Source organism: Arthroderma uncinatum, assembly GCF_011692745.1.
Source record: "Arthroderma uncinatum strain CBS 119779 chromosome Unknown scaffold4, whole genome shotgun sequence".
Classification (NCBI taxonomy): Eukaryota; Fungi; Ascomycota; class Eurotiomycetes; order Onygenales; family Arthrodermataceae; genus Arthroderma; species Arthroderma uncinatum.
Genome location: NW_022983866.1, coordinates 2,505,681 through 2,520,516, shown reverse-complemented (window position 1 = coordinate 2,520,516; position 14,836 = coordinate 2,505,681). Strand labels below are relative to the sequence as shown.

General features: G+C 48.0%; 4 protein-coding genes across 4 annotated transcripts; 2 read left to right on the top strand and 2 right to left on the bottom strand.

The window, feature by feature from the left end:
• Positions 1 to 854: 854 nt before the first annotated feature.
• Positions 855 to 2,934, top strand: GIQ15_06115 (uncharacterized protein; the record flags this gene model as incomplete). Its single annotated transcript, XM_033553532.1, has 6 exons — positions 855 to 975; positions 1,055 to 1,116; positions 1,205 to 1,358; positions 1,449 to 2,461; positions 2,550 to 2,670; positions 2,735 to 2,934. The coding sequence occupies 6 exons, from the start codon at positions 855 to 857 to the stop codon at positions 2,932 to 2,934; spliced, it is 1,671 nt and encodes a 556-aa protein (XP_033404676.1).
• A 565-nt stretch (positions 2,935 to 3,499) lies between these two features.
• Positions 3,500 to 6,384, bottom strand: GIQ15_06114 (acetyl xylan esterase; the record flags this gene model as incomplete). Its single annotated transcript, XM_033553531.1, has 4 exons — positions 3,500 to 3,695; positions 3,757 to 4,479; positions 4,583 to 5,402; positions 5,556 to 6,384. The coding sequence occupies 4 exons, from the start codon at positions 6,382 to 6,384 to the stop codon at positions 3,500 to 3,502; spliced, it is 2,568 nt and encodes an 855-aa protein (XP_033404675.1).
• A 3,863-nt stretch (positions 6,385 to 10,247) lies between these two features.
• On the top strand, positions 10,248 to 11,408 carry GIQ15_06113 (RNA polymerase II transcription factor B subunit 2; the record flags this gene model as incomplete). The annotated part of the gene is made up of 1 exon (XM_033553530.1): positions 10,248 to 11,408. One exon carries the CDS (start codon positions 10,248 to 10,250, stop codon positions 11,406 to 11,408), a length of 1,161 nt encoding a protein of 386 aa, XP_033404674.1.
• A 409-nt stretch (positions 11,409 to 11,817) lies between these two features.
• GIQ15_06112 (uncharacterized protein) lies at positions 11,818 to 14,708 on the bottom strand (the record flags this gene model as incomplete). Its single annotated transcript, XM_033553529.1, has 3 exons — positions 11,818 to 12,213; positions 12,307 to 13,422; positions 13,746 to 14,708. 3 exons carry the CDS (start codon positions 14,706 to 14,708, stop codon positions 11,818 to 11,820), a joined length of 2,475 nt encoding a protein of 824 aa, XP_033404673.1.
• Positions 14,709 to 14,836: the final 128 nt, after the last annotated feature.

Here is a 14,836-nt window from a genome sequence, read left to right as displayed (position 1 = left end):
CCCCGTCTTCCATCGCTGGCGCTATCATATATTCGATGCGCCGTTGTATATTCGCCCGGTCTAACTACAGAGATAGTCTCAACGTCGCTGAACGGAGATCGCACTCTCCCACATCGCAGACTTGCCAGTCGAAACAAGGCACAGCATGGCGACGATATACTGGAAACACACATCATTGTCGATCCAGCCATCCCTTGCGACAGCAGCAGGGAGTGCTCTTTTTTTTTAAATCCCTGTTGGTGCGGACGGTCTAACGCCCTATTCGGTATCTCGTTCGCAGTAGCGTCTGCGGTTTTCGAGCCACTGGGAGCATGTTGCTTCTGCTCAGAACCTCGGGTCTTAGTTGCAGTCGGCTGGGGGTTTCAACACGCCATTTCTCCATCTATATCGGCCGTGATATAGGGTACTTTTATACGGACGAGTTTGTGGATGAAACCAAGCAGCAAACAGTCAACCGCCCACATCCAACCACCAGACCAGCCTGTCGCAAGACTCAGCCAAGCGCCTAGGGGATCGTATAACTTGCGCCCTGAGATTGTGTCTGCCAGCCCGCGATTGGCCTTTACTTGCAATTACAGCCGAAGAACAGCTTCCAGCCCCGTGTCCGTGGCTTCCGCCGCCGGAACCGTAAACTAAATATATGGAGCACGCCCGAAGTTTCTGCAGGACACCATCACCTCTTTGTTGCGCTGCTGCATGGGCAGGCCATGCCGTAATCAATCGCGGTACGACGGACGGAGTGCCGGGGCATATATATATATGTCCCTATCGACTCGGTCTCTCCCGTCAGCCCGGATGGTTTCGCATTTTTTCACAGGCGGCTCCTCTCGACTCTCTGAGGCGTGCCCTTCACGATGTCTTCCTTCGCGGCTCTTCTCCAGCGACTGGAGGTGCCCCATCCTCCCGGCCAACCTCGTCCAACATGGCTGCTGAACAATGACATCAAGCCCATCGAGAAAGCCCGGCGTACCTGGAGTATGTGGAGAAATCACTCCCTCCTCCTCCTTCACCCCCGGTGGCAAAGGCCCTGCGATTTACTGATCCTTCGCTTTAGGATGGCATGAGTACTTCTCGTTCTGGTGCGTTGGCGCATTCAACATCACGAATTTCCAATTGGTAGGGAACCACCAACGACTCCATAATTTACTCGATCGACGTTCTCGAAGATCAGCTTAGGCTAACGTCTGTCTGTTCGTCTTCATAGGGGTCTGCTCTTCTGGCCATAGGCCTGAACTGGTGGCAAACGACCCTCGCAAGTCTGATTGGCCATGTTCTTGCAGCTCTCCTCATCGTAGTCACCAGCTTCCCGGGGCTGGAATATCAGATTTCGTTCCCGGTGGCTATGCGCATTAGCTGGGGTAAGTAATTTACCTACTTCTCTGGATATTGATTCCCAGAGATTCATCTGTGGCCGGTCCCTGCTGACTTTCTCTGCTTCTCTTCGCCAGGCTTCTATGGTTCCGCCTTTGTCGTCCTAAATCGTATTTTGCTCTCAATTGTCTGGTTTGGCGTGCAGTCATGGCAGGGTGGACAGATGACATATGTCTGTATACGCGCCATCTGGCCCAGCATCGACAAAATACCCAACACCATTCCTGCTAGTACGGGCATGACGCTACCCGCCTTCGTCGGCTTTATCATCTTCTCCGTCATACAGGTTCCATTCCTGATCATTGGCCCTGGTCGGCTAAGGTACATGCTACATGTCGGTGCGATCGGTGGCTTCATCTGCCAGCTTGTGCTCGTCTCATGGGCTGGCGCCACCAAGGGCTCGCAGGGCTTCGGTGAGGTCCTGGATAGCACGAACAAACTCTCAGGCAGCAACGCCGGTTGGATATTCCTTCTTGGTGTAGGGTCGACAATGTCAAGTATCACCGCTGGAACCTTGAGCATCGGTGATTATGCTCGATTCGCGCGACGACAGTCATCGGGCATTTGGTCTCAGGGCATGGGAGCATTCCCAGCTTGGATAGCAAACGTGTTCGGAATGCTGACCATCGCAGCCACCCAGAAGCGATACGGCTCCCCGCTATGGAGTGTTGCCAGTCTTTTAATGGCCATGCAAGATGACGATCCCAGCTCTAAGACCCGCGTTGGCATCTTCTTTTGCGCTTTCGTCTTTGGAATCACGCAGCTCGTACTCAACATCTCCGGAAATTCCTTCTGCGGAGGTACTGATATGTCGGCCTTGCTTCCCAAGTACATAAACATTCGCCGTGGACAGTTCCTAACGGCTATCCTGGGTACGGTGATAAATCCGTGGTACCTCTTGAGCGGAGCCCTTGTCTTCATCTCTGTGTTGTCGTCCTATGTCGTCTTTTTACAACCTTTCATCGGTATCGCCGCTGCCCACTACTTCATCGTGCAAAAACGACGCATCAAGGTTTCAGACCTTTATATCACTGGAAACAGGTCAATATATTGGTATAACTTTGGCGTAAACTGGAGAACCGTGCTTTCGGTATGGCGCCCTTCTTTTTTCACCTGCCCCATTTTCTTTTCATACCATTTCTTTTCTATTTGATGCTAACTTGTATACTTGTTATTAGTGGGCTGTCGGAGTTGCTCCTCATATGCCTGGGTTGATACATGCTGTAAACCCAACCATCAGTGTTTCCGCAGGCGCATCTCATCTATACTACATCGCTTCGATAACCGGTTTCGTTATCCGTAAGTTATCCCAATTCTCGCCAAGCAGTGACAGCGATTTCATTTACTAACTTGCTTCTTCCAGCTTTTGCCCTTACGATACTGCTTGATTACCTTGCGCCTGTTAAGGCTCAGAAAGACTTCATCCAGTCGGTGACTCTACAGGACGCTCAAGATATGGCCCATGAGATGGCCGAGGCAGGCGACAAATCGGCTGAAGGTACACATGGAGAAAATAGTGTTGAAGATAAGGTTCCAGACATACATTCGAAGGATCTCAACTGAATATCTCTTGACCATTTCACACAAGCAGATATTACTCCGTGCATATATTTTCGTTTTTAGCGCCTGTCTTTAATATACCTCGTATTTGCTGAAATTAGCTGTTATGAGCGATTGAGCGAATACACCCCTACACTTTGTGTTACTTTATCCTTAATTTAATATTGATCCCCTTGAAATCAAACGATTCCACCTCCAAAGAATAATTTGCGAACTTGAGGCTCAGAGCTGTATTGTCGGATAATGGTTGATTGGCCACCTCTGAGATAATGTGATTTAGGGACAGGGAGTTTTATCATAAATAGTGGAATATTCTCAGCGTAGGAGCGTACTAGCGATTATGGAATTAGCCCGTCTACCACTTCATGAAGCGGCACATCTTCTCCCTTCTCGTTAGGTGATGGAGTCTGTTTGCTACAAGTCTAGTCGTCGTCGTCTTCTTCTTCTTCTTCTTCTCCTTCTCCAACTGTGAAGGGGTGATACCAAGGAGAATATATTGATAGATGTTTAGCTACACTCAGCGTGGTATATATATATAAGATTCTATGTATATAGAAGCAGCCCTGGCTTAAAAACAGCCGTTTTCCCACACTGTTATGGCCGATGTCTTAGAGTTGATCAGAACATATTCACTCCGCCCATCTCCATTTAGGTCAGCAAACACTACGTTCTCACCACCTCTAACATCGTATTGTGGTCCCGGCCCTGAAGCAATCTGCCCACGCTCCCACCACTTGACTTTAGCAGCGTTCGGCCCATTGTCCCTGTGATGCCATTGATTAGCTGTTTTTATCTCCTTCGCTTGCTTTTGTAGGGGATACTCACGGTCCACCGAGGTTTTGCCAGAGTAGCGCTGCTCCGCTGGCAAGGTGGTCAACCTGGATGTAGTCTGCCTTCCCATCTCCATTTATATCTGCCAGCCGGATAGCTCTATCGGACCCTCCTGAGACGCCGGTAGCAATTTCTCCTTGGTCAATCCACCCAACCTCTCCATGGGTGGAATCGATATACTTATGCCCCCCGTTCAAGTAGCAGCGTGCTGCACCAAAGGCGTTGAGGTAAATGTACTCCGCCCGGCCATCGCCATTCAAGTCTGCAAAGCGGACTCCGGCTCCGGTACGTCCAATCCCTCCGGCGATCTTACCCTGCTCAATCCAAGTGATCTTCTGGATATCATCTGTCCCATCAAGGCCGTTAAGCCAGGCACTAACAGAGCCATCAAGATGAACTTGAATATACTCTGCTCGACCATCGCCGTTAAGATCAGCGAACCGAACTTCATGACGAGCTCCCCCAACGCCAGATGCGATCTTTCCTCGTGGCCACCAATTCACTGCGCCATCCTTGTAACCAAGGTTCTGGAAAGCAGTGACAGATCCATCTTCGTGGACCCAGAGGTATTCGTCCCGCCCGTCGCCATTGAGATCTGCGAACTGGACCGCATTGACGGTTAAGGTGCTATAATCGGAGCAGTAATCATTTTCCCCTAGTTTAATCCGGGTCTCCGTATCTTTGAATGTGCATTCACACAGTCCATCCTCATATGGACTAAGAGACAATAGATTTATGATTAGACACTGACTTCGTAGGGACAATCCAAAGGCTTCATAAGTAGGGTATTAGAGAAGCGATAAGAAAATAAGTGACTTACTCATCTCTGCAAATAGGGCCTTCACCATAGCTTTGTCCAAACCCAGCCCCGTTAGCAACCTCACCTCGCTCTACCCATATAGGAAGCTTATCGCACTCAGAATTACCACCTCCGCCACCTCCACCACTTCCACCTGTAGGCTTCTCAATCCAATTATTATTGTCGACCTGCCGGATTGCTTTTAACCAACCGTATGCCATGGCTTTGTAACCATAATCATCCGGGTGAAGGCTATCGGCCAGCCCTTTTTCCATGACCCCCAATCGAGCGAACCATATCTTCTTGCCATCATCGCGCCTAGACTGAACTTCCTGAGCAACGCGGATGTTGAACTCTAGAATTCGTGCCATATTAGCAGGGTCCTTAGAGGGGATAATCGCGGCGACAATTATAACAGCACGAGGGTAGTCCCCAAAAAGCTGGTCAATAAGAGCACCAAGCCTTAGATGGGCTGTATCTACATCAAGACCCTTATTCATATCGTTAGTACCAGCGTGCAGTAGGATAACGTTGGGGACTTTCCCGCCGTTGGCTCGTTTTTGTAGATGATTTTTCCGGGCTGCCTCAGCGATTTGCGAAATTGTGAAACCGGGATGACCCTCGTTATCATTATCCTCCATGTTTCCTGATCTCTGGGATCCAAGAAAATCCGACTCGCCGTTATACTCCTTGAGAAACTTTTTTAAGTGACCTCGATATCCATTTCCGTCGGTACTTCCGTATCCCCAGGTAATCGAATCTCCTAGTGGGAGAACTGCAAAATCGAAACGGAAAGGTCGTTTTCCATGCAAAAGCCATTCAATATTCTCGTCCTTAATTGCTGCGAAGCCGGCGGTCTTAGGATGAAAAACCTTTAAAGCCCCAACCCCTCGTATTGAAATTTCGTTCGATTCTGCGCGTTTAATAAGGTTTCTCTTTTCCTCATCGAAAGCTTATTCATAATATATGGCGAAATCACATTCAATTGACAGACCAATATTGTTCTGCACGCTCGGATCTTCACCACACGTTTTTGTATCGACATGTCCGAAATAATCGGCCACAGAGGTCGCGTTAACGACCTTATCATCAAAATTTTCAGTGCTAATCTCTGTGAGGGTATTTTCCGCTGGGACGTCATTGCCAAATAGTTTAAAAAACCATATGCTTGGGTCATCGAAGGTTTCGACCCCTTCTTCGCAGAATCGATGACCATCAAAACGGTCGTTTGGCTCAATAAGAACAAGAGAATTTAACCCTGGGCGAGACGGAAATGAAGGCTGTTGCATGTCTTTTCTAAAATACTCGGTCGCACGCCAGTTCCATTGAGTAAGAGCATGGTCGATTTGTGTGTTCACACGCTCCGTTAAGGCATTCAGTTTGGCCCGTAATTCCTTCGTTAACTTTGGCCTATCAAGGTGGACGCCCATCGTTTGGCTATCGCACCAGTCTGTATCGGCGTTGAAGAAATTATCATACAGAGTGTGCATGATTATCGGCGGACTCTCTTGATATACGTCAAAGGGGGAAGATTTCTCGTGAATTTTTTCGTAGACCTTGAAGATTCTGCTGGTTAATTCGGTATCAATGATCTTCTCGGACGCTTTCAATGCTGTATCGCAGCTTTCGCCAAGAGGAAGAATTCTAAAAAGACACGCTTTGAGAATTCTCGCAAAAAAGGCATCATTGCCGCCGATTGATAAAGTGACGAGTTGTTGTGGCCTCTGCCATTCAGGTAGCTGTTGGTCAATAACGTCTTGTGTGACGTCACCTGTGCAGGCTAGAAATTGCAGGCGCTTGCCAGGAAAGGGCTCATTTGCCATCTGAGCAGGATATGACCCCGTAGTAGCGTAGCAAGGTCGTCTTTTATCTCCATGATATGGGTATTTGTCCCCCGCGCCGGGTCCCGCTGCAAAAGAATCACCGAGCGCAACCCAGGACTCGAGAGCCTGCGGATTTCGAGATGCAAGGCTGATGCTAGAAGAGTTGGCTTTGGTAAGAGATTGGCAGCAATTAGCGGTGGTACAGTATAAATATTGAAAGGGATTATTTTGATCGAGACATACTATTGCCCCCCGCTGGCCAGGAAGCCGCCAGAGTGGCAGCATAAAGTATGCCATATCCAAAAAATTTGGGATATAAACATTGTGCGAAGATGAATGAAATATAACGCAGCTTCGTTCTTGTTTCTCTAATGGAAAAAAGAGACTGGAAGATTGAATATTATTCCAGCTTTCAGGCTATTTAACATTCTCAAAAAGCGGGGGGTTGGACTGTTGTCTCCTGCTCTTGCTCCCTACTCATAGAACCCCTGTATTCTACCTTTAGAAGTACCGCATGATGCGTTGGTATTTCGGTGATGGGACGTCAGCCTACTCCCTCCCTGCGGCACACCTTCCGGGCATTATTAACAGCGAAGAGCCCTGGATGCTTCCCTGCCGACCCATTATACCTGCATCACAGGAGGGAATAATGTTGGAAGAATCCATTGATACGGGCCCCCTAGTTAAGAGAACGTCTCCACCGCGTTAGTTATCCCTCGTCAAATCATGAACTCGGTAAGACATCATGTTTCCAGACGACGATAGTCATATATGGAGAGAAGCTGCTCCTTCTGGAGAACACTTCATATTAGATTGTTTTCGGCCAAAGCTCGCTGAGCCATGGGACGACCGCTAGATCAGAGGAAAAGGTTGTTTTTTCAGCGGGTGTATCACCCCTTGACACATCTCGGAGTTGATGTCAACATAGTGGACATATTATGGATTTTCCATTCTCGCCCATTACGCTAACGTAGCGAGAGGAGGGAATTGGAGAGGGTATCATAATTCAGCCCACATAGCGTCATTCTACTGCACTCCCCTTGTAGGAGGCCGCGAGAAAGGGGGGAAAGGTCGACAACGCGAGTCAAAAATGGTAATAAGAGTAAGGTTCCTAGGGTACTGTAAGTATCCTGAATTCTCCGAATCACCCTTGGCCATAGGGAGCTGATCAGGTACACCCGTGGGGTGTAGGATCAAGTTGGAGCATATAGATATCGGACATGATGCAGTCCAAGCACCACGCGTTGGTAGCCCACAGGTAACTACCTAGGTATGGCCAGACGATAACATGTTGGTTGGAGCAACGGATCATTATATGATAACAACGGAACATTATTTGTTCCGATAACTCTCCGGCGCTAAGGCGCGGAGCCTCCAACCAATTAACTTCCAGCCATGAGTTAAAAGGAACAACAACTTTCAACCTCCTGCTTTTCGTTGGATACTAGGTGATGAGCCCTAGATCAACCCACAAGGGATGATATGCTCTAATAGCATGGAAAATGTAGTATATATATAAAGATACCCTGCCCTATATTAGCGTCGGAGGGGCGCATAGCCTTGCCACGCCTAGCTACACCATACGTAAATCCAACATATCTACCACCTGCGCGTGATCTTTGATGCGCACCATGTCTAGATCCAACATTTAAAGCACATACCCCGTTTATTGACGTAATAATTAGTTTCCTCTTTATAGGTGTTCACCGATACCGAGCATACCCAGGCCAAGTCGATGCAAGCACAATGCATGATAAGTATATCATCACACACATGCACTGCCGCTATGGTGTCCGCGGAAAACTCGGTTGTGGACTAATTACACACTCGATGGATAACTATTTTATCCGCTTTGATACATTAGATAAGTAAGGTTTCGTCGTATATTATAACTAATGTTCTCAGCGTGCCTTGGCCGAAACGGCTTCTTGAAATTACAGAATATAACTATAAAAATTCGGGGTTCCGATGGCTATTCCATGTTATATTACATTGTTCCCTGGTCACTCTCCTTTGACAACATATCCACCTCCGTCCTCGGTTGGGGGGTATACTCCAGGTAGCTGCCCTTCATTCCAAGGAATAGCCTCCCAACCCAGTAACATATTCCCTGGACGGTATACGCGGTTCCCTCCCGCATCCGCCATCTAAGCCTATATGCCCAGTGTGGTACACGGGGTTCTCCCCATATTTGTCGCCATTCCCACCACCAAAAAAACGGAATAGTCGGATGATGTATCCAAAAGCCGTTAGAATAGAAAATTGCCCTCAACTGAATAGCGAGCATTAGATCAAGGATCCATTCACGGGCTGGACGGGAAAATTGAAATAGTCCTAGGAGAGCTAACAAGCGGCGTAGCAAAAACGGCGTCGAGGAAAGAAAAGCCATGCGGTCTCGGTCGATGATGGCGCTGCAAACATTTCTATGGAAGGATTCGTCTCCCTTTAAGCTGACTATAAGCTCCTCTTGATTGCGAGTATAGCTGACACTGGACCAAGTAGAAGAAGCCCCTGGACTAAATGATCTACTCTCCCCGCTTTTGAGCCACCTTCCACCCTCATTTGGAGAAGAAGTGGTATCATGATAGTAGACCTCGACGAAAGCGAGGCCAGCTAAGCACGTAACCTCGTCGCAGATGGAGGAATGTGGGTTTAGCCAATGCTCCCAATACTTCCAAGCACTGTTTATGGGAACTGTGACGCGAATTGAGTCTCTGTGGTTGGCAAAATCGAAGATAGCGGCTGGCTGCCCGTTTGGACCTGGTAGAGTAAAGGACGACTGCGAAGTCGTATTTGATCATTTCATAGTAAGGATATGCGACGGGTCAATCAGAGTTAAGAGTATGGTAGTGAGATAGACAAACGGCGAGATAATCATCTTGAACTTCGCTGTTGTTATTCGAGATAAGGTAAAAGGCGAAAGGCGATGGGGAGAGGACCAGCTTTAATAGGTAGACTTGACATGTTGGCATTGACATGGGTAACGTAATCCACCACCCAGTGATTATTATTATTATTATTCATTATACTCCTATGCAGTCAAGGATTATGAGGAGTTCAATACGGAATACTTTAAGTACATCTTATTAGCCTTCCTTGGCTGAATTTGAATATTTAGAGACGGTCTTCCAACTATCCATCAAAGATAAGAGTGTCAGAACCCTTGCTTCTCAAGGATTAGTTTTGCCTTAGCAAGGCTCGAAGAGGTTGCTGATGACTTCTGCAAAGGTATATTCCGTAGAGACACCACTCTATCGGTTGATATTGGCGCCCTCTGAGATGTATTATATTACGTAATCCAAGTATTCCATGCTTACCTCATCTTAAAGCTCATTCCATCATGCTTTCTTCCTCTCAAGGCAACAATTAATTCTCTTGAGATAGAATGAAACTCGCCATGATAGATAGATAAAGCCTGCTGCGTGGCAGAGTTCTCATCTATTTAGCCCTACACCATGGCGGCCGCACCATTCCGCCCGCTGGAATACCTGGAGGGCCGTCCGGGGACCACATTCCTCAAGCTGTACCAGCAACCGTCAACAGCTCTAGCAATATTTCGAAGGATGCTACCACATCTAGGTATGATTCAGTTACCCAGGTCATAAAGGAAGTTGCTAATAGCTTTGGCAGCAAAATGTTTTGTCATGGCACTTCTTTATCTTAAAGACCCTATTCCCGCATCCGAGCTAGAGTTATGGGTTAGATCGGATAGCAGACGGTACCATAATTGTCTACCATAGGAATATAGTGGGATTATCTGCTAACTAGGGATTCAATAAAGCGAAAGGGACAACTCACTGTCAATCCTCGGTCGTCTACATATTTTTTCAAGCACAACTACTTCTAATCACGTTCGCGGCTACATGGTTACCGAGCCATTTGCTACCTCTCTCCGGCAAGCCCTCACCGGAGAAGACCAACGTCGTTCATTTGGAGTTATTTGTGTGACTCCAGACCGGCACCCCGTCTCGGTTGCGGATTTGGACGAGTACGCAAGACAACAATGGGAAGGTGTGCTTGGATACATGGTCGGGATGAGCTCGTTAAGTGGGGGACGAGAAGCCATCACTCTAAGTAAAGGGGTTAAACAACTACTTCAAGCCTGCCACCTTGTTGAAATACGAGATCGAAGGGTTGAAATCACGAAAGAGGGTTTCGCGTTCGTCCTGCAGGATGTCAATACCCAGGTCTGGCATATACTCATATTATATGTTGAGAACGCAGAGGCAATCCACATGGAGAGCGTCGAGGTCCTATCATTCATTTTCTTGCTTAGTAGTCTTGAGCTGGGCCGGTCTTATGAGAAGAAAGACCTCACACCAACCCAGCTTCGGACACTTGCTGACCTCACCGACTTTGGTATCGTTTACCAGCATACACCTACATCGGGATCAACTCGATTTTACCCAACCCGGCTAGCTACCACACTCACATCCGACTCTCTGGCCATGTCAGGCCCAATATCAGGAGAAGCCACCGCCCCGGCACCCAGCGCAGGCCCCACAACAGCCACTGACGCAGGTACCGGGTTCATAATCATTGAAACAAATTACCGCCTGTACGCATACACTTCCTCACCTCTACAAATATCACTCATCTCTCTCTTCACAACACTAAAGTTCCGATTTCCAAATCTCATCACGGGCAAAATAACCCGTCAGTCCGTTCGTCGAGCTATCGAAATGGGCATTACGGCCGACCAAATCGTGTCATACCTCACTACGCATGCTCACCCCCAAATGCGTAAAACAAAAAAATCCACCTCAAACGTTTCAGCTTCAGTCTTGCCACCTACTGTCGTCGATCAAATACGGCTTTGGCAACTGGAACGAGATCGAATAAAAGCTACATCCGGCTTTCTTTTCAAAGAGTTTGCCAACCCCGAGGAATTCAAAGCTTTATGCAAATATGCCGAGGAAATTGGTGTACTGGTGTGGAGATCTGATTCTAAGAGGATGTTTTTCGTTACTAGGCACGAACAAGTGGCTGCATTTTTACGAAGTAGAGCAGCCTCTAGAGGTTAAGACACAAGTGTATAGGACAATGGGAAGTCCTATATGCAGCTTGTAATGTCCACATTCTATCTTTATTAACGCAAAAGTTTGGGTAAGCATTCACTGGTATACCTCGGGGGATCCCTGATTACGGCGGCGCATGATTTAGGTGGACACGATGTACGGAGTATTTTAATTCAATTAACTATCTGGAGCAAGGCTAACTAAGATACACCCCTTTTTTTTGCAATTCTTCCTTTTTTTTTCTGGATTTTTTTTCTGGATTTTTGTGTTTTCCGTGAAATCATCATTGTTGAGAACCATCAATATCGCCTTGAACCCCATGCAAATATCCACCGGGCACCTCGATTATCAGCATAGCACGCGCCGCTCCGTTCGTACACGATAGCTGTATTGTGTGTTGTCTATTGATACCCTCTTAGCCGAAGCTCTTCCTAACTGAGCGGAGAATGTTCATCATGCCGGCTTCGCCCTTCCCAGTGCTCTTCTCAGACTTGGGACTTCCCTTGTCAATTTCACCGGTATAGCGCTGGGAGAATTTGCGGCCGAAACGTCTGGAGTACGCATCCTTGAATTCCGTCAAGCTTGCAGCGGCTTCTGAGGTGAGACATGCTCGCTCCAAGACCATAAAAGCGCGTTTGGTGTAGTAATCGTCCAAGTTGACAGACAATGGAGCCTTCCCTTCGAGTGTATTACCAGCAACCCCATATCCAGTGACAGGATCGGGTTCGTTGAAGGCGGCTTCGTGGTGAAAGCTGTTCATCAATGTGACGAGTCGTCCAAGCCAGTACTGTTGAGGTTTTGCGGTTTTGACCTTTACGAGATTTCGTCAACCTCTTAACACATAACAAACTTGAACCTCATGGCTAGAAAGGATGCTAGTTGATACCCAGGAGGGTTTACTTACTGCTTTGACATCGCCGGAGTCACGAGTGGATGGAGCTTCCACAGAGAAGCTTCCTCCTGAAACGAGCCCATACTTTTCAACGGTCACTTCGACATCATCATGGTCCTCGCAGTAGCAACGAGGTGCATCAAGTTTTGGATAGCATGGGTCTGCTGGTGGAAGTTTCGGCTTTGAGTAAAAGAATCCTAGAGTCTTGCTCTTTGGTAGTTGACGAGGAATCAGATTAGGCCTTGGCTTTGGAGCCCTAAACGCTTCGACTGACCCTCCTTCGAACTGATCAATTGCTCCCTGCATTCCCTTTGGAACCGCAATAATACCATCTTTGAGCCCCTCGAAGCCAAGCCCTTCTTTTTCATTGAGGAAGTCGGTTGAATCATTGAATGCATAAATTGGCTTGCAGACCTCGAGTGGAGTCAGAGGAGCTCCATGCTGGAAAGAAGCTGGCAAGTAGTGAGAAGCAGACTTTGGGATAGGGATGTTGGTCCTGTACGTGGGTCTGATAGTATCCTGAGATGAGGCATCGGAAGTCGAATCTGGCGATGGGTTTGAAGGTGCTTCGTTTGTCGTTCCTCCCTTCAGTTTGAGCTCACCAGCCTGGCCCTTGACTCCATGCAAGGTTTTCAAATCCTGATACCCGATGAATGGCTTCTTTTCTGGCTGAATTGGGATCAGGTTTTCCTTTTGTGCCGGTAAACGTGGATACGTCTTAGTAGCAGGCTGAGCTGGCTTTGGAATGTTGGAGTCCGCCCCACGAGATAAGAAGGCTGGTAAAGGAGGCAAAGCAGGTGTTGGGGACTTCACTCCGGACGGTCCTGAGCCGAATACATGTTTTGGCGAAGAGATACCCCTGGCCCTGACTGGCAGTGAGCTGCTTCGAGTTGCACTTTTCCCGTAGCTGGCTCCTTCGTCCGCTGGTCGAGTTTTCAGGGGCTGCAACGCGTTTCTTGCAAAATTGTGAAAGGAGGTCGTCAAAGACGATTTCCTGCCTGACTTTGCAGTAGACTTGAGCCCCTGGAGCAACGGATGAGAGGAAGGAGATGGAGTCTCCCGCTGATAGTTGGAGCGAAGCATCTTCCTGCCTTCTTGCTTTGTCTCACAGGATACACCCCCTTTCGCCTTTATACCATCAGCTGGGTAAAACCAGCAATACTGCACAAAGGAACTGCTTGAGCAGAGAGGTTGTTATCAGTGAAGAGAAGTTTGTTTTGAGATTTTATATCAGCTCGCTGTTATGACAAAAAAAAATAGTAGGAGGACATGTATTGTGGCACGCCATGGACGACATAAGCACGCGTAACGATAGGGCATATAATCTAGGGCTAGGGGAAGAGAGAAGGTGCAGAATATAGCAGCCATTGTCACTGGGATAATTGTCTGAGGCTGCTGGGCACTTAGAACTGCGATATCACCCCTATCTATTCACAGCCAGTCATTATCACCCCTTCAGCCACCTTCACTGCGCTTCCCTGAAGATGAACAGTCTCAATCTCCTTCTTATTATCCTTCAGTATAACCTGGATCCCAATCTCACTTCTCTTCCCCATCTCAACCCCCTGAACAATAGTACACGTCTCCATGCCCTTTGCATTTATCTCTGGGTCTGTCAGCGTGAGATAGGATGCAAGTCCACTCGCAGCACTACCAGTAGCTGCGTCCTCCAGGCTCCCGGCCATCATTCGAGATCGGATGACGTTCTTCTGGAGTTCGTCATCCCATACATCTCGTACATAGAAATAGATCGAGACGTGGCCCTCAACATCCCAGCCATCGTCCAGGTAACCGCCGGCAGACACTCCCGTGGAGGGAATAGATTCAGCAGTAGTAGTTGCCTGGGCCAAGGCTTCGAGGCTGGGGAGGCAAATATGCACTGCTGTCATTCCCTTGACGACGGACACAACGGGAAATCCATTCTGGTATGATTGAGCATCCAGTGACTGGGTCAGAGTCGGATGGAGCCGTAGAACCTCAGACAGTGACATCCGAGTAGAATGGATATGCACATTATGTGGGATTGAGGCGGACACTTTGTTCGGATCTTCAGGCGAGAGTGAAATTGGTATATTCCCGGCCTTCGTGGTGAGTGCAAGTGCTTGCTCAGCTTCCTTGGCTGGGCTCTTATCCTTTGAGCAGACGAGTAGCCAGGATGCAGCACCGATGGTCGGATGGCCAGCGAATGGAAGCTCCTGCTCCGTTGTAAAGATGTCTATTTTTCTAGGCTGGCTAGGATCAGAGCCCACAGGATGGAAGAATATGGTTTCCGAATAGTTGAACTCGGTTGCAAGAAGTTGTTTCTGTTCCTGAGTGATCGGGTTGGACTCCGAGAGAAAGATAACAGCCAGCGAGTTCCCCTTGAAGCGTTTGGTAGTGAACACATCCAGCGTCACGTACTGGAGGGAAGCCATTTTGTCGTTGTAGAAAGATATCAATATTGAAGAGAGTAGACTAGTTCAACACCTTGTGATTAATAGTTGAAGATATAAGAGCATGGAGATAGATTTATATCGTTCGTATCGGGAGGGTGTGGAAGAGG